This window comes from Monomorium pharaonis, chromosome 2 (genome assembly GCF_013373865.1).
Source record: "Monomorium pharaonis isolate MP-MQ-018 chromosome 2, ASM1337386v2, whole genome shotgun sequence".
In the NCBI taxonomy this organism is placed as follows: Eukaryota; Metazoa; Arthropoda; class Insecta; order Hymenoptera; family Formicidae; genus Monomorium; species Monomorium pharaonis.
In genome coordinates, this window is record NC_050468.1 from 25,402,240 (window position 1) to 25,427,533 (window position 25,294).

Genomic DNA, 25,294 nt, shown 5'->3' on the forward strand with positions numbered 1-25,294 from the left:
TCTACTGCCAATAATTGTACGTCAAAAGAGAGAATGTGTATCAATAATATACTAAATGAATCTAGATTATTATTAATTGTTACGTAGCCTATGTATCTGCGGTAGAAGCGTAAATGTACGTTAATTTGTTATTATCGAAGAAAATAATGAATGTAAGATTAAATATAATTTGCTAATAGATTAAATGTAACGTTTGTACGTGTACATTACAACATATTACTGCGGCCTATACGTAATTTGCATTTAATCATGATAAATTGCACTTAAATTATACTTAAGTACAATGTAACAGATAACGCGGGATGCCTATCCTATCCACGACTTCGTTCTTGTATCGAGAATTATATTGTCTGTAAAATTTATTTGTAAATCTTAACTGTTTTAAATATCATTTCAAATACTACGATTTTTTTTTTCGTGGAAATATTTGCGAACAAAAATATTTTAATAATTTAATAGTATAATTTAAATTATTGTCTCTCACGTTAATATGCATACTTAATATTTTGTTTTCTTTCCTTTTTTTTTCTTTAATAAACATGATGTAAAACAATTGCAAAAAATTAAAGTACTTTCGCCACTGAGAATGTTTGATGAAGCACGTATTACAACTTTTACTTGTATTGATTCCTCTCTTACCAGCGAGATTTTATATTTATTTTGTTTTACTCTTATGATTTACACAAAAATTTTGGTGAATAACGATGAACCTCATTATAAGCAAATCTCCCATCTGATTGTGTGTGTGTGTATGTGAGGATTGTAACGAAGGTTCAATCTTTTTCAGCAGCTTTCTTTGTGTTTGTCCCGTCATCGTGTTGGCTATTTCAAAACCTGTCGTGCAAAAAAAATCGTCTCTTATTACCCAATCTGATCGTGCAACCTTTCACGAATGCATGCCGGGAGTGATGAATCCGGTAAGTTAGAAACCGGCCGACCCACGAACGGACGGTCCGATCGGCCGTCGGCCATGTGTTATACATATCCGTGTGTGCGTACGCATCACGAATTGGGTATTGAGTGGATATTATCTTTGATGGTAGATTAGTTGGTCATTATGTAACGGACGAGAGGTATACGTTCGTGTTGCGTGTTTGTCCGATTACTCTCGACTTGCTTCCACGCATGCCAACTCTTATGTCGAATCGCCGATCGCCGTGTCGAAGATCACGTGCCGATATGCATATAATTAAGGAGTTCTCAATTAAAATAACTCGGCATCGCACTTCTTTGCCCGCGGGCGGGAGAAATCGATTCGCGTATGTGCCGCGAAAACGCCGCGGCGTCAAAAGTCATCATCATCGCGCGGCGTCGCTCGGTTTGCGTAAAGAGAAATACATATATGTTTTCGATAACGGCGCAATACTTCGCTCACGTTAAAATACGCAATCCATGAATACCCTCGGCGATACACGGAGAGGATTTTCTCTTAAAAATTACCCTGAAAATCGTGGTAATTGTGAGATAATGTGAACCTCGAAGGATTTTACTATACTTTTAGTAAAATTTACTAAAATTTTAATAAAATTTGGCAAAGTTTTAGTAAATTTTGTTAGAAGTATAGTAAATTTTTAAGAGAAAATTCTCTCTCTGTGTACCCATCGCAGCTCGGATACATGCGCCGAGTAACTGAGATTCCGCGATGTTCCCATATCGAACGATGTAACGGTCATAATGAAAGTAACTCTCTTCTCGTAGCAGCGCTGAGTTGGTCTTTATCTTAACGCGCACATATATTATACTTAAATTCCGGCAAAAACGATAACTATACGATCAGCGCTTATGCTTTTCACCCAGGCATGATTATGCCTGATTATACTTAAAATTCCGAGACAGTTTGCGCAAGTAGTGAAAAGGAATAACGAGATACAACATATGGACGCTTCGTCCGCGATATTATTACGAAATTTCTGTTGATCGCATTTAACAGCTGCGTATGTCGGATGCCACCTTATTAGTTGTTATTACTTCGGATCACGAGACGTCTCATGTAAGTAATAATGAAAAGAAATAATGAGATATGACATATGAATAGTGCTGTTGAGAAATTTCTATCGATTGCAATGGACCGTAAGCTGTACGTGAGTTTATGAACAATAACATTTGATGCGATGGTCTCGCTCACAAATCGCGTCGATCATTGATGATTTTCGTGTAGCTGTATCTCACGTGAGATACGTTGTTATTAAATCTAGTATATGAAAATCACTTCGACTCCGATCGAAGGAAATCGTATAATCAATTGCAAGAAAATGACAAAATACGCTATTTTCGTACTATCTTAAACTTTTAATAAAAAAAAAAAGAATTAAAACATTCATTCATATAATACATCTAAACACAAATTACTAATTATTTACTACTAATTAATTACTTACTAAGTATTAGTATTAAATTCTAATCCTATCATTGTTAATCGTTATAATAATCACAATTTAACGTTATTCCAATTCAATAATAGTAATAAGAAAATAAAATACAAAGTATCGCAAACTTTAAAAATCAATTATTAATTCAGGCACAAATAAAGATATAAATACCCTAATTTGCATTATACGAAAATATCTAAAAATAATAGAAAAAGTGAATCAATATGTTGTAACGCGATTTACAAAAATACATTAATGCCAGTGTAAATCATTTGATAATTGTTCCATATGCTCGAGATCAAATTAGAATGAGGAAAAGTAGTTAACTGGAATAGCGCGTTGAACAGGTGTGTGTCGAAATTGAAACTATTTAGCATATACGCGTGTAAACGTGTTTTACATGCGCACAGAAACGCGTGTGCACGTGTGCATCCGTGGACGCAATCACATTTCGCGAACCGTCAAAATTCGATTGCCCGCGGATCTGACGAGATTTCGTCCCATCGACCGAACAAGGTTGATACATTTATTACGAGTGCCCGTCAAAACGAGCAATAAGACTCTCTGTCTTTGTTCACTTGTAAAAGACCGTTCCCGCCGTCAGCGGCGTGTTTCTTGTCGGCTTTGAAAATCCGGTTTTCTTGAATACGTTTCACACATGTTTGTTTCTTTATCTCATAAATCGAGACATGTAAAATTAATTCCGTATGGTACAGGTTTTTATAAGATTTTATACAAAAAATATTTTTTTAAAGTGTTTAAAATAAAACAAAAAATTATATAGTTTTAATAAAGTACATTTGTCCTCTATATTTTATTACAAATCTGTAACTCTCCATCTAAAGTTCTAATTTTTAAATTATATTTAAAATAATAATTATAATTTTATTTAATGAAGAAGAGAGCGAGAGAAAGAGAAAGTTCTTATAATATATTACTTTATTAATTTAATTGCATTTATTCAATGCATATGTCTTGTATATAAAGGCAAGAAAATTTAAAATTAGTAACATATTGTAATTAAATTTCAACTATCACTTAAAAATATATTTAAATCAAATGTAAGACCATCATATTATATTTAATTTGCTATGATTATTTAATTTTTTCAAGCATGTTTTGCGTTTAATTATTGTAATTCGTAACATAATTAAACATTTCACGCGCATATTTTTGATAACAACAGTAATATTCAATTTCGTTTTTAATAATGCATTTAAAAAGCTTTTCTGTTATTAAATTTATTGTAAAAGTCAATATAGTGCAGCGAATCTCACAAATTAAGTAATAAAATAATAAACGATATATAAAAGCATGTCAAAGAATGAGATATTTCTGCCATTCCTGCACCTAGCGCTATTTCCATCAAATTATGAAAAAATACTATTGCTTACTGATAATACGCATATTTTATTGACTGTTTAATTAACAAATACAGTCGGAATTAAGCCCTTATTCGTCAATCGCGCTGACGTATTAGGTACGATATTTATACTACAAGGCACCACCTCACCCAAATGTCGATCGACACTCATTCTAGACGGAGCCAAGCCAAAAAATTCGGAAAAATGTCTATCTCGTTGCGCGCGTACCACGCGCGACACGTACTTTCCACATTATTTAAATTAATCCCACATATTCCATGAAAAAGGAACAAATAAAATTACATTCAGATTAATAATTCAAAATATGACACTTGTTACATCGTGGAATAGATGTTCAAATTTAATAAAAAAATTATTGCCAGCGATACAATATCATAATAAAACGAGAACATTATAATCCCCATTCTCTATCACGTCCGTGATGTAATGAATAAGTTGCAAGAAATACTTGCTTCGACAAGTAATCAATACATTTAATCGCGGGAGTTCATTAATCGCACGGGTAGATAGTAATTAATTGTTCATAAGAAATAATATGCCGTTTGATGTCGTCTGGTACTCGACACGATAGTATTTTAATGAGCAACAGCGACGTTGGTTTTTTACACGCCGTTACCGACTTGAAAGTATAGTGTAGAATCTTGCCAAGTAAATGAGAACACGACACACGTGCAGCGGCTTTGCAAATCAAGATAAAAGCTGTACACCATCCAGATTTGCCGATACAAAATATTTAACGTATTAGAGTCCAGATATAACGAAATAAGCAACAAAAAATGGTAATAAAGAACCGTTCAATATATTCTGGCATGATATTTTGACGGTCAGATCGTTTTCAGCATCTAAAAATTTCACGAAACACTTAATTTTATTCTGAGGTTAATAAAAAAATGTTTTGTAAACTTAAAGTATGTTATCAAATATATGATCAATACAACGCGACATTTTGTTGTTCAATATATCTCAGCTCGTATATGTCATCCCTAATTTCTGCATGTATGCTTTGCGTTATAACACGTGCTTGAAAAAAGTATGCATTTGATTAGAGTAATCGAAAGGAACGCATTTTTGACGTATGCGATACATATTATATGGAAACAACCCATGGGTTGAAATTACGTCCGATAGAAATTAGAACCGAGGCGTGAGGCATTAGAATAAGGCATGCCGAATTAACCGTTCAATCCTGATTCGACACTTTATGTGTTGTGATTAGTGATGTAACGCATTAAAAAAAAAAAAAAATTAATTATATGTACTGTATCTGATTATTATTATTAAATAAGTTTTATTTGGCACACAAAAAACCAAATAATTACTGGACTCGGTATAACCAATAATATAATAATTAAATTTGCTATATAAGTTTAATTTAAAAAATCATGCATATTATAATTATTTTAAATGAAAGAGTTTTGATACATCAATGGGTAATAATTTAGACCTTTTCCATGTGCCAAATATAAACAAAAAAATTATATAATTTCTTATAAAATATAAGAATGTATATATTCATTATGTATATATCTATGTTGATATTTTTATAAAACTTAATTTCTTAATTTTTTATAAAAAAGTATTCAATTTTTTGTTTTACTCGACACAAAAAAATCCAAATAATTACTAAATTCAATATATTCCACTAAGAATCTAATCTGGTGCAAGCTAAATTCAGTATACCGGAACAAATTCTTACACGGGAAGGAGTTAATTCATGTTATCAATCTCAATCAATCTCAAACAATCAAATTATACTTAGATTAAAAGTTTAAAATACGATATAAAATATATCCGAATGATCTAAAGTAATCTAAACAACACTAAAAAAATCATCACTGCCCATAAATATTGCAAAACAATTTATAATCTCCACACTTCAAAGATTTCTGCTACTTCTAGATAAATAAATCATATGAAATATCTGCGATAAGCTATCATTGCTTCGATATATATTTACGAATTTTTATTACAACATAATCTAATAATAGCTTATTTAATAATAATTGTAAGATATGATAAAATTTAATAATTGTAAGATATGATAAAATTATTTCTTATTTTCTGTTATTTATTGCGACTACATTTCGGGAACTAAAACGATGATACACAAAGTGGTTCTAATTGTCATTAGTTTAACTGTTGAAAACAAATATTGAAGCTACAAAATATTGTTTACAAACTAAACATGTACGCCAAATATATTCGATTTAAAAAAAGTTATTTAAAAATTATAAACATAATCTTATAACCTTTTGATAAAAATCGATTAAACTGTGAGAAATAAAATTCGGATTGTGTATAACAATTGAGAATTTTAGCGAAGTGTGATTTCCTCAATTAAATCGCATTGACATATACAAATAAAGAAAATTAGTTCTCATTAGAATATATATAATGTTTCTAAACTTTATTTGACTTTATTTAATTTTTTTAGTAAAATGATAAATATGAAAATTATGAATAAAAAACGTACTTTACGTAATTTATAAATTATATTTATATTACCTTTAGATTTAATATAAATATAATATAAATATAATTCATATATAAATTATATTTATATTTATAAATTAAAAGTGGAGATAACAAATCAAGAGCTTGTTTAATCAAATCCTATTTGCATTTATTTTTAATATATTTGAAGGTCAATTTTTGCTGACATACACGTAATAAATGGCATTTATTAACTCGCGTATAATATAAAAAAACAATTAACCGCAGGCGTGCTTTGACCTCATTTAAAAATCGTGTTGATGTAATTATTATTACGAGCTTTCTCTCGATTATTATCAGAATTCAATTGTAAGACGCTGTAAAAATATCAAATAACAAGCAGTGAAGAATCAAAAGCTAGATCAAGCTTTATATAATTTATATAATTTATACGGAACATATTGTAAAAACATTAAAATCCATTTGTATATAGCGGAAGTAATTTTCATATACTTTTATTTAATGATTTACGACTTTACATAGCTGTCATTAATACAACATTTATAAGTCTTAAAAGCATTAATCTTTATATAAAAACATAAATCTTTATATCAAAATAAAATCAAATAGAACAATCTTGCTATTTTTCATTGTAAAACAAAGATGCATAAAATAAACTGGACTATTCTTCAGAAATTTAACACTATCTCTACACGTCATACACTAAATACGTAAGACTCTCAAAAAGTGATAGAGATTTCACATAAAGAAAAAAAAAATTAAAATTTATAGCATGTCATTAAGAGTTAATTAAGAAAAGTTCTGTGCAGTAGATTTCTCGTTTCCAACTTTTTTTAAAATCAAGTCTTAAGGGCACGCTATAAATTTCGATTAGAAATAAGACAATAACTCGCTGGAAATTGCACGGCATAGAATGGAATTTACCTTGTGCCCCAGTCGGCACGGTCCAGATTCTCCCGCGGGATCAATGGGTCGTTGCTCCCGTGCCTGCGGTGATCAGCAGGAGTAGCGACCGAAGATGCGTTTACAAGAAACAACGACGTCAACGCCCTTATTGTTTCTTGCATAATAGACACGTGCGTAAATAGCTAGCGATCCACCCTGATTCGCCGAATCGTCGCTACGCGAGCACGACATTTGCAAAAGTATTTTATTCCACTTCAATGAAAATAAATACATTTTAGATTGCTCGTTAAAAAAAAAATTTATTAGAGGGAAAACATTTGCGCTCTTGCAGCCTTTAATTCGTCCATAATTTCATCGTGCTCGGTACGACCTAAAAAAGATTACCTTATTTCTTGGAGGAAATCACTGTATCTCATAAGATTACTAAGAAGTTTTTAATCATAATATTTTCATAGAGCGAAGATGAGTATTCCCCGGCAAGAGGGAAAGTACACTGCGGACGATCGTCTTTTTCATCGGGCACGATAATAATTCCGTTACGAGTTCCCGATTTCGTTACGTCTCTCTCTCTCTCTCTCTCTCTCTCTCTCTCTCTCTCTCTCTCTCTCTCTCTCTCTCTCTCTCTCTCTCTCTCTCTCTCTCTCTTTCTCGCTCGCACGCTCTCTCACGCTCGGAAAAGACGATATTTATCGCGGCCTTCGCGGAGAGATATATCGCCGATCGAATCGAGCGATCCTATACATGCTCTCGGCGTACGTGGCAGCAGCCGCCGAGAGCATCGACGCCAACGGAGATTGGAAAAACTTTCCCTGCATGGCTTAAGCCCGTCTTTGACAATACGGAAGAGGGCAATTTACGAGAAGATTCCATCGGGTGCACCGTGGCATGATGGCTGAGGAATGCGAGCCGTGGAAAAGGGGGAGGGAGGAAAAAAAAACCGAAGCGCCGGCCGTACGATCGCCCGGTTAAATGGATTTTATATCCCGCGGAGACTTTCTCTAAAACACAGACGCGCGGTCACGTGGATCTCGTCTTCGCGCGCGTAAGGTATAAGGTTTCATCTACGGGCAATATCCGATAACTCGGAATCCACGCGTGGCTGTCATCATCGAGGCTCATCTCGATATTCCCCCCCCCCTCCCCCCTTCTACCCGCCCATTATCTCCGCGCGTTGCGCCTTCTCTCAATATTCTTCCCTCGCCACCGTATTGATTGCATCCCGATATCTTGCGCGTTGCGCCATCAACTTTTGTAATAAACGTCCGAGGAATGTTTCTTGTGCGTATAATACGTGTGCGTTCCAAAACAATCGAGACGCTTCCAATAAAATTCAAAACCTAAGCCGATCCAAAATTCAATCAAGAAAGCACCGTTTTATCGATCTGACGGTGGAACGTATTAAAATTCGGCTGCACAATCACTTTCGCGCACGTATATAAACCGTACGTATATAAAGTACCTCACCATTTACGTCGTTTCTCGTTATCGTTTTACGACAGTTTAAAATAGCACGTAATAAAATACTTTAAAGTGCACGACTAATAATAGAATCAGCGCGCGCGGAACTTCAAGATGGTATTTTTAACGACAGCTGTTACGAAATTTGAATCTTTCATTATCAACGGCCCTGCCATTGTTTTGCAACTGTATCTCGGCACCGAACCGCACCGACAGGCTTACGAATTGCCTGCGAATTGGGCACATCCTTCCGTACTTCCTGCATAATACGTTTTATCGCTCCGGCCGCGAGAGATTACCGTAGTGTTGGTTAACGTGTGTGTGTATATATATATCGCGGATATTTAATGTAACAGGCCGAGGACCTCGTATCTCGCAGACCCGCTTTTCACCAGGCATTACTGGCTATCTGCGCCACGCACTTCCGCTCGATACAACACGCGTTATAATTACGGGCGTACGTACGTACAGGCGACGCGTCGTCGTCGTTTAATTCTTTATTTTTCACGTTAGGTTAAAAGGGGTGAGGGATAATTGCGTTTTCGGCGAGAGAGATGCGGAAGGTGAGCGGTTCAACATATCGCGCCGATGTCCTTTCCCTTAAATGGCTGTAATTAGAGAGCGGATCGCCATTCCCGCGGTAATACTATACCTCCGCGGTCGGATAATCAAATCGTCTAGGTTTGCGCGCTAACGAGACCCCCGCCTTAATTATCTCGTCAAGCGAATCTAGAGGAGCCATACGCGTGCGTAATGAACCGCCGCGCTGTGCCGTATTAATAGACGACGCTCGCACGTCGCGCCGTGTGCATGCGCGTCGTGTACGTCAATGTTAAACGTCCGTCGAATGCCGGAAAATACCGCGCGACCAACGTGTATCGCGCCTGAAACGAACGCTCGCGTTTGATTGATGAACGCAAGTAAAACGACGGCAAAGTCGCATCCGTCTTGCTAACGTGCGCGACGTGTGTGCGTGTATGTACGTGAATGCGTGAAAGCCAATAAATTACACGCAGGCATTTAATGCGGCGGTTGAATAAAATTATTGAAGTCTTTTCAGTGTGAAACAAAATCCAACCCCAGGGGTTTATCAACACCAGAAATACGATCCGATGTTGATCCGATATCGGCAATCAAACATTAATGAACGATACTGGCAGTTTTGTTAATCAAATACAGATCATGTTCAACCAAAACCTTTTTTTTTTTTTTGTTTTGACCAAAACTAAAAAAACAAACAAATATTTAAATTTTTCTCAAATTGAGCTAAAATCGAAACCGAAACTTCTGAAGGAGTCTTTAAAAAATAATATTTTAAAAATTATTGAAAATTTATACGCAGCTTTAAAATTAGCTTTTATTAAACCTTATATATTATTATACATACATATAGTTTTTAATATCTCTTGTTAAAATAAAATAATTTCTCAAATACTTTAATATTTTATTACAAATAATTTATTGTAAACCAATATAATATTGTGATCTTAACTTTTAAAGTAATAATTGAATTTAACAATAAATTCGGAAATTCCTCAACTGTCAGTCGCCGATCTGAATAAGAGTGATACTGTTGGACTTCCGAGTAGTATTATACCTTTTCGGATTCCTTATGTCAAAAGCTATATATAACAGTATCACTCTTCAGATTGGCGACTAACAATTGGCAGCTTTCCCGAGTTAGTATATATCATTAAAAATAATTTTATATTATAACATAAAAATAAGAAAGTTCAATTAAAAGGTAGTAAAGGAAGAAATCGCATCGTGGTTGTAAAAATTAATATTTTATAAATCGTACGATAAATTTTTCAAGCGTATTAATTAACGTATTATTCTCTATAAAATAAAGAACAGTCTCGAGTATCTAGAAATGTTCAATCTTAGAGCCGATTGGTAATGTCTAATTAACTTGTACAACACACGTATACAATAATATTTTTGGAATTAAAAAATATTTTTCAATTAAAATATTAGTTTAACATGGACGTAACCCAAGACCTAACCAAAGACCTAAAAAGGCAATATTGAACTTTTATGTTCATCTGTAAAAAAAGTATTCTACTTAATTAAAACAATCGTCATTGTACAGCCTTGGCCAGAAATGTTAACCTGTACATTTTTTCCATTTATTTAAAATTATGTTATTTATATTATTTCCTTTTAATTACCGAAATTATACCATAAATTTAAAGTGTTCTTGAAACAAAGGCTAATTACCCAATGTGAAAATAATACCTAATAAAAATAATAAGAATAATAAAATTTCAGATAGAGAAATATAAACTACAAAGAAATAGCACATTTAACAAACTTATTTACTAAATACGTGTGAGAGAAATGACGTAGAAAATATATTATTGATCTTTAATCTCCGACGAAACCCGGTTCTAATTGAGGATCCTCAACGACCGCAACGACAACAATCACCTCGTCACTTGTATACAAAAGAAAGACAATCGCTCGTAATGGTCTCGTGACGTAAGACGCGCACAATCTTCGGATTTTCACGCGTAAAAAACTCGATAAGATCGTCCACTTTGTTACATACGGAGGAGAATCATTCATTATCGCGTGCACGCAGTCGATTATGGTATTCCGCGTCGGAATGTCGTGGAGCGAATGAGCTTTCACTAGGGGAGAGTGCCGGTGAACTTCCGATGACGCGCGGACGCCTTTCCAGAGGGAGACGCGCTTTCGAATCGATAATATCAGGGTGAGAGAAAGAGAGCATTTCTGGCGCGCAACAGGCCTCGTAGAATTTCAATCGAACGTCACCACACGAGAGAGGCTGGACTGATTTTAATAAAATCGGAAGCGTGGGATTATCATCGGGGAAACATTATTGTTGTCGTTACATCGCATGAGTCCCGCGATAAGCGTAATTTATTGTGCTTGTGCACGGACAATTTTTATTCCTCCGCCCGTTATCTTCGCTATGGCGAAACATAAAATTTTAAGATACACGTAGAGATGATAGTGCCACCTTGGTTTACTCGAGCCATTTACATACTTTGCCCACGTTGCAAAGGTACCGCTCAGGAAAAGAATCGTATCGTACAGAGAAGCCTCAGGAGAGGTTTAATTTCTTCAAGTTAGATCATGTAAAACATATGCAACCTTTCAACTGTTTTTTTTTATGGTTTAATTTGCTCGATATAATCAAGTTAACAAGATATGATAATTGATCATAAAAATAAATAAGGTATTTCTCTGATATGATCTAAAACTTAGTATTTAATCATTAATCTTGGCGATCAATTGCGTAAGCTGAACAGTTTTACTATCTCCCGATAAATCTTGTGGATTAAGTTTCATTATAACCGTCATTTCCTCATTTTTTGAAATTTGTAATCCGGATAATATTTAAAAAATTTATATAAAATTATGTAAAGCTCACAAAAGGATTCTATATATATATCTTATCCACGAATTGTCCTAACTTATCAGATAAAAGCAATTCGAAAGCAAACCATCTACTGAAAAGAGCGAATATATCCAGCTGTTACGGCAAATGGAAAAACAGAGTCGGTGCGTATAATATTAACTTAAGTATTCTTGAAAAATAACTCATATTGAGATAAGCTGTTTTATAATACAAGCAAATTATCGTATTGTATCGTGATAAAAAAAATCTGCATTGCATATTTAGAAGCTTAAACGCTCATCAAACGAGCGTGAATCTTTCAATCAAACAAACAACAAGTTCGCTTAATTATCTTTGAAAAGATAATACGCTTGTGTGATGTGTATTCAATTGCCCAAAACGATAAGCAATATTGCGTTATCAACGCTGTGCAATGAAATTATTGCAAACCTAATTATACCTGCATCAAAACACGCGTGAATTTGTTAATTCAAAGATTAAACTTATGCCATTTCCGATAAATTAAACTGACCTTAATAAGCTTCCAATTTCCAAGCGCCGCAATGTTATGTTTCCATATAGGATAATCCGTTACTACATTTCGCTAGGAAATCGCTACAAAAGTAAACACGCCAAAAAGCGTCATGATTTTAACTGATTTTTGCAATAACGTGGAAACTTCAATAAAAACGGGGCATAAATATACTTTTATCGTTTCGCATCAAATGCACTTTCTCTGTAATTTTATTTTATGTGTATTGGATTGCAAACTTCACCCTTGTTACTTGACTCTGAAAGTCAAGGAGATGTTATTAATGAGTTTTAAACGGTAAAAAATGAAAGATAAAGAGGAAGAAAAACTGAGTCTTCATAACAACATATCAAGTCTCTCACCATTTTAGTCATACTATCTCGGTATCTATCTATTTCTAGATAACATTATTTATAAATTTAGAATCTATTTCTGTGAGTATTAAAATTTATTCTTTTATATTCGCTTATAGTTAATTTAATTATAGTAGAATCAAACCATTCATATTAAAATTCAAAATTGAAAGTTTCAATACATCAAAATGCAATTAAAATATTTAATCATCAAATCAGTAATGCAGACAGTATCATGAAATAGATACTAAACTTCCCTAGAGTTACATTTCTTAAAAGACATGTTCATAAAATCTTCAAATTCGTCGTATAATCTTAATGGCATTTTTAATATCTCACCAACTAACATAATATATGGTCAAACATAAATATTTCAATATTTATAGAAGTACACGTAATTAAAAAGATACAAAAAATAAAAATAAAAAATTGCTGAATAATCTCCAAATCACACTATAAATTCTTAAGAATCACGCTATAAATTCTTCAGAATAATTACTTCTGATTTATTGAAAAATCTCTAAAACTCGAATGACATTGAATGGCATCAGAGCCCGCTAATTTTTAAAGTCAATGCACCGCTCCAGAATGAAATCTTTATAAAAATGTAATATTGGGCAGTATTAAATTGGCCAGTAATCGTTACTTATTTTGAGTATTAAAAGTATTATCAGGAGTACTTTTAATATTAAAAATAAGTATTAATTATTGACCGATTTAATACTGCCCAATATTACATATTTTTATAAGAGAAGCGCGTAGCCGAACGCGTTGACGGGTGCCTTTCGCGGTCTATTGATCGCTCCGCGCCTACGTCATCGTCATGGCTGCAATCTAAATGTGCGAATCCGCGAGTCACCTTTTACGCGCGTTATATATCAAAGCCGGTTCGGCCGTGTGTCTGGCAGGATTAATTACTATGACAGGCGATCTAAAAGCACATCTCGCCTCCGCCGCGACGAGCGTTTTCGATTTACGGTGTATGTACGTATGTGTGTACGATCCTTTAAACGCGTTAACCTTTCGGAGGAGAACGAAAAGAGCCGAAGGAAAGAGAAAGATGCCGTTAGCCGACTCTCGTTTCACTTTCGCGACACTATAACGTTACACGGGCGTGCGTGCGACCTTCTTCTGGTATTTCGGGTAAATATGAGAGATGCCGCACTCGCGTTGGCAACACCAGAGAAGACCGTGCGTGTGTATATTCCGCTACGGAATATTGTAACACACACATCCACATACGCGAGAATAACACCGGCAAAAAATACAAACGTCGACTTCAACCGACATTACGAAAACCTTCGTTATAACTTTAGCCGAGACCTCGAAATAGGCCACAAAATAGGCTACGCATCAGCACGTGTAGTCCCGATAAACTTTTCATCAGTAATGTGTAATTGGGTAGTTTAATACACTGACCGGAATGCAAATCAGAAAAAAATACCTCGCGTTTTGTTGGTAGATACACATAAATATGACTTAATGGTGAATTTTTTAATAATGTTAAAAGTCCATCTGTATGTATTGTCTCGATATCTGTTTATTTGTGTTTCGCTAAAAAATCTGTTTTTTTTTCCTGACTGAAAACTTTGAAACAACTCGAATGTTCTCGAACACTCTCAAAAGTTATTTTTATGAAAGAAAATAAGACAAAATAAAGTTGAAAATTCACTTACAGTAAGATATGTGAGATGTCATTTAAGATAAATTTGATGCACAGTAAAAAAATTTTGTGTTTTCTTGTAAAAAAATATCCTGATTAAAATTTTTATGTTAAAATTTAACATATTTGCTTATTACTTTAACATATTGCTTTTGTGTTAATTCACGGAAACTGTTAAATAAATTATTAAAATAACTGAAAGAAGTGTAAAAATAACACAATGTGAGCGTACTTTTAATTTTACACAATAAATATGTTCATTATTATCATTAATAGGATTTATCTGTGAAAACTGACAGAAAAAAAATTAAGTTTACTCTATAATCAAGTTTTAACAAAGACCACTTTATTTCTGAGGACTTCACTATCTATTTGGCCGAGATGGTGCATTTCTCGTGAAAAAGATTCACCTACTGGGTAAATAAAAGGAGTTCGCCAAGAACAAAGAACCAGGTACGATTGCATTCACATATATTATAATATTGGACTGATTAGTCCAATAATATACACACATGAAATTTTTATCGATGATCCTGGAACAATCTATATATCCAATTAAAAAAATTTTTTTTGCATTTCTAAAATAATTATGATTTAACATATATGATATGTTAAATGAATATATATAACGTGTTAAAGTAATATTATGATCATGTTAAATAACATGTATAATATGTTATTAAAACTGTATATATATGTAACATTATTATAATGTTAAAGTAACATGTGTTACTTCGACATAATTTTCTCATTAAATTGTTACACACAAATTATGTCAAATTATAAAATTTACATTTATTTTTATGTTAAAATATAACATAATATTTATGTTGCTATTTAATACATGCTTAATATGTTAAATTAACAGAAAAATTTCTGTGGACCGTTTAAGACAGGCGATATTTGTTAAATTTAACACAAATTTTTTTACTGTGTGGTTATAGTTTTTAAAAATTCAAAAAACATACTTTTATTTTTATCAATTTTTAAATAGCATTTAGTATATTACTTTAATGAAGCTTAAAGCATGTAATCGACATTTAAAAAAATACTTAATAAAAATTCTATATTACCAAAATATTAAAACATAAACATTGGCCATCTTTGAATTTTTAATGAACACGTGCAAAACTTTGCAGGCAGTCAGAGGTAAAAATATGATATAATATTCAAAATATTGTTATTTCAAGTAGTATATGCACATAAACTACAGTAAATATCTATTATTTTTGAAAATAATTACAAGAACACATTAATTATTGGAGAAATTATAGTCATTGGTCATCTTCCCCGTATACCCATCATACCCTAATTTACCCTATGACGTCAATTATAAATGTCGATGCCTTAATTTGACACGCTATAAACTTGCTCGATTATTTTAGACTATGCTTATTATGTATATTTAGATTGTGCAAATCACTGGACGAGATCCACGCGTGCTAAAATTAATCATACTTTTTCCCTCAATATTTGCATTACTTATCGTCAGTCAATGGTACAAACTTTCTTCAAGATCTATGTCACTGATCGATCGATCGTTAGTTTGCGTTAGTGTATAACGTTTCACATACATCTGTATAGATAAACTTTGCCTTTCATATCTAAACACAAAAAATATTCGGTCGTGCATAGCGAGCTAGCTGACTCGTCCGCCAAGAAAATATGCCATTCAAGAAAGTTCGCGAAAGCACACGGTCTTAACAACGTCGGCGACGCCGAGATAATCTTATTTGTCGCGCTGCGAAGTCGGTTGTCGTCCACTCTTTCTCTCCGGCAGCATCCCGCGAATCTCATTTATCGCGTGTGTATTCTGCATCTGCATGAATCACGAGAGTTTCAGTATTGCATAATACGCGTAAACATGTTTGACATGTTTAAGCACGATTAAGGACACATTAAAGCATTGACGCTTTAATCATTTACACATTTAATATCGCAAAAAGAAACCAACAACTTCCAATATCGAAGATGACATCATCTCAAAGAGAGAAGCGTTTGCAAAAATAAATTAATGGAAATGCAACACGACTAATTTTCATGTAGAAATACATATTCTAAGATCTTCCAGAGACTGCTGTACAATAATGTAGCATTATTCTGTCCACCATTATCATCCCAACGCTGTCTTTTTCAGGTCACAAAATTGTTGATTATCTCGAGAACAGTATCGATAATATTTTTCAATCAAAATACTATGTAAGCAACTCTACGCTTATCACGCTCTGGCTTGGCGTTCGTTCAATCGATAACTGTGCCATTGCTCTGGGAGCAATCTCGTTGTTCGGAGATGCAGAAGGCGCGAAGGTGACGTCACTCCAGACGCAAATGATCATTTGAAGAACGAAGGAGTGTGATGCGTGGGCGCACGATACGGGAGCATTAAAAAGATCACGACACGGCGACAGTGTGACCACAAGTTGAGGTAAAATAGTTTGAATAGTATTTACGCGAGGAAGGAGAAAATCTCACGTAGCTTTCTTCGACTACGAAGTTTTGTGGTGTAACTTTATATTCGAACTTTGATTGAAAATGGGTTTTCAATAAATTCAATCTCTCATCTTTTCACCACATATCGATATACATATACGTATTGTTTAATTTTCTTTCCTCTCCTTCATTAAAACTCTTTATTGAATCCTTCTTCTTTCATATTTGATACCATTTTTTCAAGACACAATAAAATCTAATTTTTAATCAATTTAAAGCAAAATTTTAATCAAAAATTATTTTTTAGAGTGTCCACTCTTTTAACGAAATAGATTATCATACGATATTATAATGTAATCTTCTTTTAGCTATAAAATTATTATTAAAAATTATTATAAATTTCTTACTATTAAAAATTAAATACTTTTCAAGCTTTCATTCCCCACCAAGCCTTTGACGATCTCTTATCTAACGAGCATAGTGATAAGTTTCTTTTCACCAAATATTTATTAACACGTTCAACGTCATGTCACCCATATGTGACGAATAAATTACCGCAGGGGCCTCGTCACCCAGGTATGAGTGACAGTCTTCTTTATCTATTTAATTAACAGGACAAATAATTTGCAAAAGTTTTTGATAGATATTTAATAGTTTAAATATTCTGAATTTATGCTTGGCGCGATGAACACGTTGATAATTATTAAACCATTCAAAAATCAGCATGATAATTATTAAACTACTTTGTATGCTTAAATTGTTAAAATTCGATGAATCGTCTAAGTCGTCAATGCGAATTTCAAGAATGTTGATGATATCATTGATTACTCTCTTTCTTACTACGTAAGTAAATAATTATCTTATCACGTGTGACCTTTCTTGACCGTGGAAATTATTTCTGCCATATGCGCATTGACGACACACGATAAAATTTCCGGAGTGTTTAAAAGTCATGATATCAATGTCATTCGTATTTTGATGGTTTATAATACATGTTGGAAAACATTTTTATTGGGGGGTTATCTTTGTGCTACACTATGGAAAGTAACGGAAACTGGAATGTATAAAAAGGCGCTATCATGCAACTTTGTGCTTAGATAATTTTTGAAAAATAAGATTCTCTACGCATTGATATTTTCGTCTCACACCTACATAAAAAAAGAAAGCAGCACAAAGAATTTTCGTAACGTATATTTAATGACAAAATTTATATGCTAAAGTCTTCTCACATCAACTCAATTATTGAAATTTTATACGGCTGCTTATTATAATAATATTTATCACGACGACATTAATACGGATCCCAAGTCTCGTGAAACTTAAAATTTAAGCGAAATTTAAATCGTTTCTCCAGTCGGATGTATGTATAAATATTTTACATTCAACATAAATTTAACATATTTATATATATATATTTATATGTAATATGACATATTTATATATTTTTTTATATAATATGATATATATAATGTAAAAATAAAATAAATATGTATAATATGTATAATAAAAACGTATGCAAATTAATGCAAAATATCTTGCATTAATTGACAAAGCAGACAATACCGCCTGGCGATCAATATCGCCTTTCATTGAAACTGCAGCCGATAAATTAACACATACCGGGGCACTGATTGGCCAACACCATCATCAATTATGGCCGCCCGCAAACACCCGTTATGCTAATTTAATAATTGTCGTTCCTTATAAATTCTGCCCTTTCTATTCGTTTGCCTTCTTGCTGCCACGGCGCGGGTCGAATCGGAGCGCAATTGCGTATACGCAACGCACGTATCTAAACGAAAAACAATGTTTAATTGAGAACGTTTTTTTTATCTGTGCCCGCGAGCACTCAAATCGCGCGAAAACAATTCTGTTGACGGATTACTCCGCGATATGTCTGGCACGTATTTCGTCGCGAATGATTAAGTAACTGAATTCTCGCCAGAACATTCCAAGTTCTGGAGTTGAATATTTCATGAAAAACCCGCTAATAAATCGACCTAAATTTTGTAATCATAAGATTGCATTGCTTTAAAATCAACAAGTTGCGAGATTGCTAAATGATTATTGCCACTTGGAACTTCCAGTATATGTGGAAGAAGATATAGATGTGATATTGAGTCTCCTTATTCTCTTTAATCTCGAACAAAAGAACAAAGTTCTTTTTAGCACTCCTTCTAAAGCTTTTCTCCTATTGGAACTTCTGGTACAGTTTAAAAGTTTGAGAATACTTTTATTCTATTTCTGGACGATCCTTACTCAATTTGATCGCGTATACTCGCGAGGAATTAATCCAACCAATGAGATCGACAATTTCCAACAATTGTTAGTACACACGATTCCTAGGCAGAGTCTCTGATTTCACTTATCTAATCGCCATTATCTTTTTTACGCAAGAATTCTTTTACGCATGCAATAAAAATTCCGATTTAATAACACGGCGAGATACGCGCGGGAAAAAGCGTGTTTCCTTAAAACTTGCATTAATCTTGGAAGTAACGAAAGGGAATCTGTTTAAAGAGATTGACGTATCGCGTGAACGATTCCGAATAATAAATCACGCTGGCAACAAACGACAACGCGGATGTATGTAGAGAAAAGGTCATCCCCGTAATCTGCAAATTCTATGACTTTGAACAGGATTCCTTTCTACTTAATAATAACAGAGAATTACTTCATTTATTAATTTTTTAGCATACTAATTTTCAATATTAAATGTCTTGATAGTATTCTAATCTAAAGTTTCACTAAAGTGAGAATTAAAATTTGTCAATAATTAAAATGTTAAATATGATCCTAAAAGTCGTAAATGCATTCTTAAACAATAAACAATCAAGTAGTAAACTTGTTAAGAAATCTATCATACAGAAAAATATTTTTGTGATAAGAAGAGCAATTACTCAAAATTAGTTTTTTCTCTTCTTTTAAATAATAGTTATCTTTGCAAATATTTCTTGACAATCTTAAAATGCATTCATTATTTGCATAAAACAAGTAAGATTTACTTACAATAAACTTTTGTATAACTACAAAATAAAATATATATTGTGCAACTATGATAAATCAACCAAAAGAAAAAATATATAGTATATTTGAATTAAGTAAATATTTCAAATATTTTAGCAAGTTTATATATCCACAAGTATATCAAATTTAATTAAATTTACAAATAATAAATTTATTTAAATTCTGAATGCAAATATTTTAATATTTTAATCAAGAATATTAAATAAGATAAAACAAAAATTTGATTTGCTTATTACTCTGATTTTTCTTTGATACAATTTTATAATATTCTTTGAAAGAATATAAGTTTCTTTTAATATCTTTATGATGATAAGTTTTTCAAAAATTTATGATTGAGTATATTTTAAGACAATTATTACCAATATAAAATATTTTTTTGTTAAAAATAACCGTTAATTGTGTATTATGACATTTTAAAGGGTTTTATGTACAGTTTATTATAATAATATGTATCAAAAATTAAATACATATTAATTTATTAAATAGATTATATTATCTATTATTACCTGTTAAATCTAATTTTTTATGTACTCTTATATTTAAATAAAAAGTACAGATATTTCGATTTATGATTGCACCAAAAATCTGTTTTTTACATAAAATTTGAAAATGTTTTTTATTAGCACAACTTTTTTTAATTCAAATTTATAAATCACGCTATACTCTACATATGCCAATCTGCCTACACCAAAATAAACAAGATATTTTTATTTTTGATTAATAGCTATACGTAAAAAACAAAAAAACGTTACAAAAAACTCGATTGAAAAAAACTAGCCTTTTTCTGATCACATTAATTCATTTGCGTTATGGCAATCCCAATTTAAACCTATGGGGTACATCATTCGCAACGTACTCTATCACAAAATTAGAATTACAATCTTACAGATTGTAAAAATAGGAAAGAAACATCAGGACACAAGTTACAAATTCGGAGCAACCGCTGTCTGCGACAGCAGCGTAACAATATTTGTGCTAAAGTCGATGTAGGACGCGAGAGCAAACATACGAAGGACAGTGGCAAGGTAAACAGCGTGTGCATACGTGGTGCGCGCGACGAGGGGGGCGGAAAAAGGGAGGTAGACGCGCGCTCGCTCCCTTGACGTTTCGCGCGCTGCTGATGCGCTTTCGGATCTCGCGTTTCGCGTCGTCGTCGGGAGCGCGAATCGATCGCCGATCGATCGTTCGCCGGCCGGCCGGCCGGCGATGCAGCGGGGTGTCGACCTCCGCCGCCGCCGCAGCAGCAGCTTCGAGAGAGGGTTGAACGACTTCGTCGCCGCCTCCCGCTCGTCGGCGCGCCACAAATGGGTCGAGAGGCAAGGCGATTCGCCTCGCGTGTATGCATGTATGTGTACATATGTACGTACGTACATACGTACGCGACGGGCTCGAGCTGCAAGTGTTACATAACCTTACCTGCATCAGAGGCACTTGGGCGAAATCAACGGGTCTGCCGGACAGCTTTCTGGAGGTTCCGTCTCCCACGACGACGGGGATCGCGGTCTGGCCGGCTTCCGGCTTCGTCGAAGGCGGCGCGTCGTTGCGGGCTCCGTTCTCCATGTCCGTCGCTTCCAGAACGCGATTCACTGCCGTCAGATTGCTCTTCCTGTCTCGGGCAAGGAGCACGAGACACGACAACTTCAACGCGGCGGAATTTGCCGGGCGCGACGTAGAAGCGAGAGGGATATCCGTAGAAGGTGACGGCGACGATCACGATGTGCGCGGCCGCGCGACGGCGGGAGGGGAGGGCGGGCGACCTTCCGAATTCGTTGGCGCGCGAAGAGACGGCCCCCGATTTTCGGCGGGTGTCACGTGGTCGAGACGCGAGCACCGTAAACTGAGTCGCGAGAGCACCAGTCAATTCCTCCGAATTCGCCTGATAAGGGGCAAAGGATCGGCAAAAGACTCGGATGGAGAAGGACACGTCGTCGCGCGGGAAAGCACACTAGAGCAGCAGCAATAGCAGCAGCAGCAGGGCACAAACACACGCGAGCGCGGGCAACTTCACGCTGTACTACGCGGCGCGAAGCTAGGCACGGTCGGCGGCACTGCGCGGCGCGCGACACCGATATCAAAATCGAGCGTGAACTTGGCTGCGCGACTACCGCTACTATTTGCGGGCACGAAGAACGTTCGAGATGCGGAAGGCACGACGGAGCGACGGCGAGACGTTGACAATGCGAGGCGAACGACGGGGTTCGGCACTGCGAGAATCTCGTCGCCTCGGTGCCTCGGCCAGCTCGCGGCTCGTCGTCGTCGCCGCCCCACCCGTGCCGAGCCGTTGAGCCTCCCTCTGCCCGCCTCTCGTCGCGTCTTCCTCGTCCCCTTCCCACGTCACCCCCGCACCTGTCTGTCTGGCCCGAAATCATTCGGGAGAGCTTCCACCGCCGTCGCGTCGCATCGCAACGCGGTGTTCATCGTCGTCACCGTACACCCGATAGCCGAGCCGAAGCTCGATGAACGATGAGGAAAACGTTAGCTCGCCAACCACATCACAATTAGCCAATGCTGGCAAACAAGCGCGCATCTCGCGGCTCATTAAACCTCTCTTATAATCCTCACGCGTTTAGCATTCAGAGATCATATATTCAGATTACAAGCTTTGGCTTACTAATTAATCTTTATTTAGTCACCGCAACCCTAAGTCGTTTGTAATATTTTTTTTTTAAGTTATAAATATTGCGGATCCGTGTTTTTTGCTAGCTTCCTAGCTGCAGTGTTTCATTTCAGCTCAATTGTTATCCACGGAATTGAAACTCAGAAAGCTTTGATGCACCATATGTGGCAATCGTACAAAAAAAAGTGATCTCTGTTGTAATAAATTAGAGCTTTAATTAAAGATGATTATATATATATATAAAGTGTTTATAAAAATTAGTTTCTTCATAAGAGATGTTCATGTTCTTTAACTAAACAAAAAAAATACAGAAAAAAAGTAATATAGCCAATGAGATATGTAGTTGCAGGTTGCCAACTATAGATAATACTCAATACAATAATATTTGCTGTTAATGCAAGTACAATGTTAATATTGCAATAGCATATATTATTGTATTGAGTATATCTGTAGTTGGCAGCCCGCAACTACATATCTTTTTGGATATATTACTTTTTTTCTGCGCATATTTTTCATTACATTTATTTATCATTCCATTTTGGAGTAACTGGCGATCCCGCATGATTAACGCTGAGCTTTTTGATGCGACCAACTAAAGTTTATTGAGACTCATGTGATTTCAAAATTAGAATAAATATCAACTCGATTTTATAATCCAAGTATCTAGAAATCTGTTGAAGAACTAATTTGAAGTTAATTTATGTTATGTAATAAATTGTATAATGAAATATATTATATGTATAATAATATATGTAATAAAGTAGATATGTATATCTATAAATTATATATTTAACACACATATTATACGTATAATTTTGACATAAAATTTTATATAAAAAATAATAAGAAAAAAGTCCAGCATATATGTCGCATTCTCTGATAAATTTAGTTTTGGAAAATGTCCGATATTTTTCTTGAAATCTCATATTATTCAATTATTAAAAACATCTTTTATAATTTAATTCTAACATAAATGAAAAACGAATATTATTTGCCCATTTTATAAGAAATTTCACAAATTAACTTTATGAGGAAAACATGTTTTGCAATTGTTAACGAAAACTACAAGTAACTGAACGTGATGTAATAATATGTAATATAAATAAGTGGACATGTTTCACAACGCATCCTACGTTTTGCCAGAATTAATGAAAGTATGTATAATGAGAATTTTGCTTTATTTCTTCATCTACGTCTTAGATAAATGCAGATAATCTTATCCTGTTTCTGCAACAAGATCCGTGTTTCTACAGACGTCGTATTGTCTACGCAGGATGTATTCTCGAAAGGTAACGCGTCGAATTAATAATATTTAAGAAGCTTCAGTAGGCATTGCCGTTAATTATTCCGTGCAGCCTAATACATCATGAAAGAAACATACACCTTGAAACAAACAGCCACGGGGTGACCGTGACGAAGCCACAAAAATGTTTGTTTACACGTGGCTGATGAACAGGTTGAGAAAAATATGTAGCAGCTATCACGAGATCACGCGAATAGAAAAGGAAATGAGAGAAAACACAAAGAGAATATGTATATTTTTCGATTTCTAATAATTTGTATCGAAAAATTTCTATTCGTAACTGAACTCACTCTCGCCGTGAGAGAGAATTCTAGAAACTTTCCTTTAATATTAATCTAATCACTTATAAATTGGATTTCAAATATATCATCCGTCTAATGCGTGCTTGTATAATATAATATATCGTATCTTTAATAAAAAAAATAAAATTACAAACAAATTTCGTCGCTCTTGACTTTAAATATGATTTGACTTCAACTTAAATCAGACTTAATCTTAATCACAAAATAGAATCTAAGTAGTATAAACATACGCTTCAGCACATTACAAATTTATTCGAATAATAAAAAAGTTTTACACTTTTTTAAGTACTTTAAACCAAAGAACTTATGTATACTTAAATTTTCAAACAGCCAAAGATAGAAACACTTATGTAATCAGAAATAAAGTTATTATTTCTTCTCTCACGCTGACGGACAATGACTCTTTGTCGCACCTAGCAGATTGGTTTTTCATGTCGCCTAATTAATATTTCCACGCTCTAGAAACTCGCCAGGATTCTTTTTTTCACGCAACTCACCGGTATTGCACTCTATTATGATACATTGTGTCATGTCGGAGATAATAACTTGCAAACGTACGAATAATCGCATTAAATTTGATTACTCGCGGGTAGCCTCGCTGAAAGCTCGTTTATAGACAATTACCTTTTAAAGTCCAATACTCGAACAATGCAACGAATTCGCGCGTATCTGCCTCATCGCGTCTTTTAACTATTCGACAAGGTAAAAGATATTGAGCTTATCGGCGCGCAATCAGATCCTTGAAATATTATCGATAGCGGCGTTAAAGCGGTTTATCATTTATATTAACTAGCTCTCATTGATAAAAGTATCGTGTCTCATAATTATCCTTCAAACATACGAGTTAATTCGCTTTGTTTCATTCTCTCCGCGGATAAAATTATCTCTCGGATTTAACGATTTCTGATGTCAGCAAACAGATTTTCATCAATCAACAAAATGGACGGGGTATAATTAACGTATTCATACCTGCAAATGAGATAGTAATCCTGTAATAATCCGTTCAGCGGTTTGCATTTTGTATGTTGACACTGCATTTGTGCGTTTTGCAGTGTCAAAAATACGTTCGAGCTTATGTGATCGAGAATGGAAAGCCGCGCGAACCAGTGCGGATGTTGGCAAAGATCG

General features: G+C 34.4%; 1 protein-coding gene across 1 annotated transcript in view; it reads right to left on the reverse strand.

The window, feature by feature from the left end:
- LOC105836685 (terminal nucleotidyltransferase 5C) overlaps positions 1-21,526 on the reverse strand; it is a 110,391-nt gene extending 88,865 nt beyond the window's left edge. Inside the window, exon 1 of the mRNA XM_012680883.3 lies at positions 21,361-21,526. Coding sequence (XP_012536337.1) covers positions 21,361-21,504 — 144 coding nt within the window. The 5' untranslated portion in view covers positions 21,505-21,526. The remainder of the gene's footprint in view (positions 1-21,360) is intronic.
- Between the last annotated feature and the right edge of the window lie 3,768 nt (positions 21,527-25,294).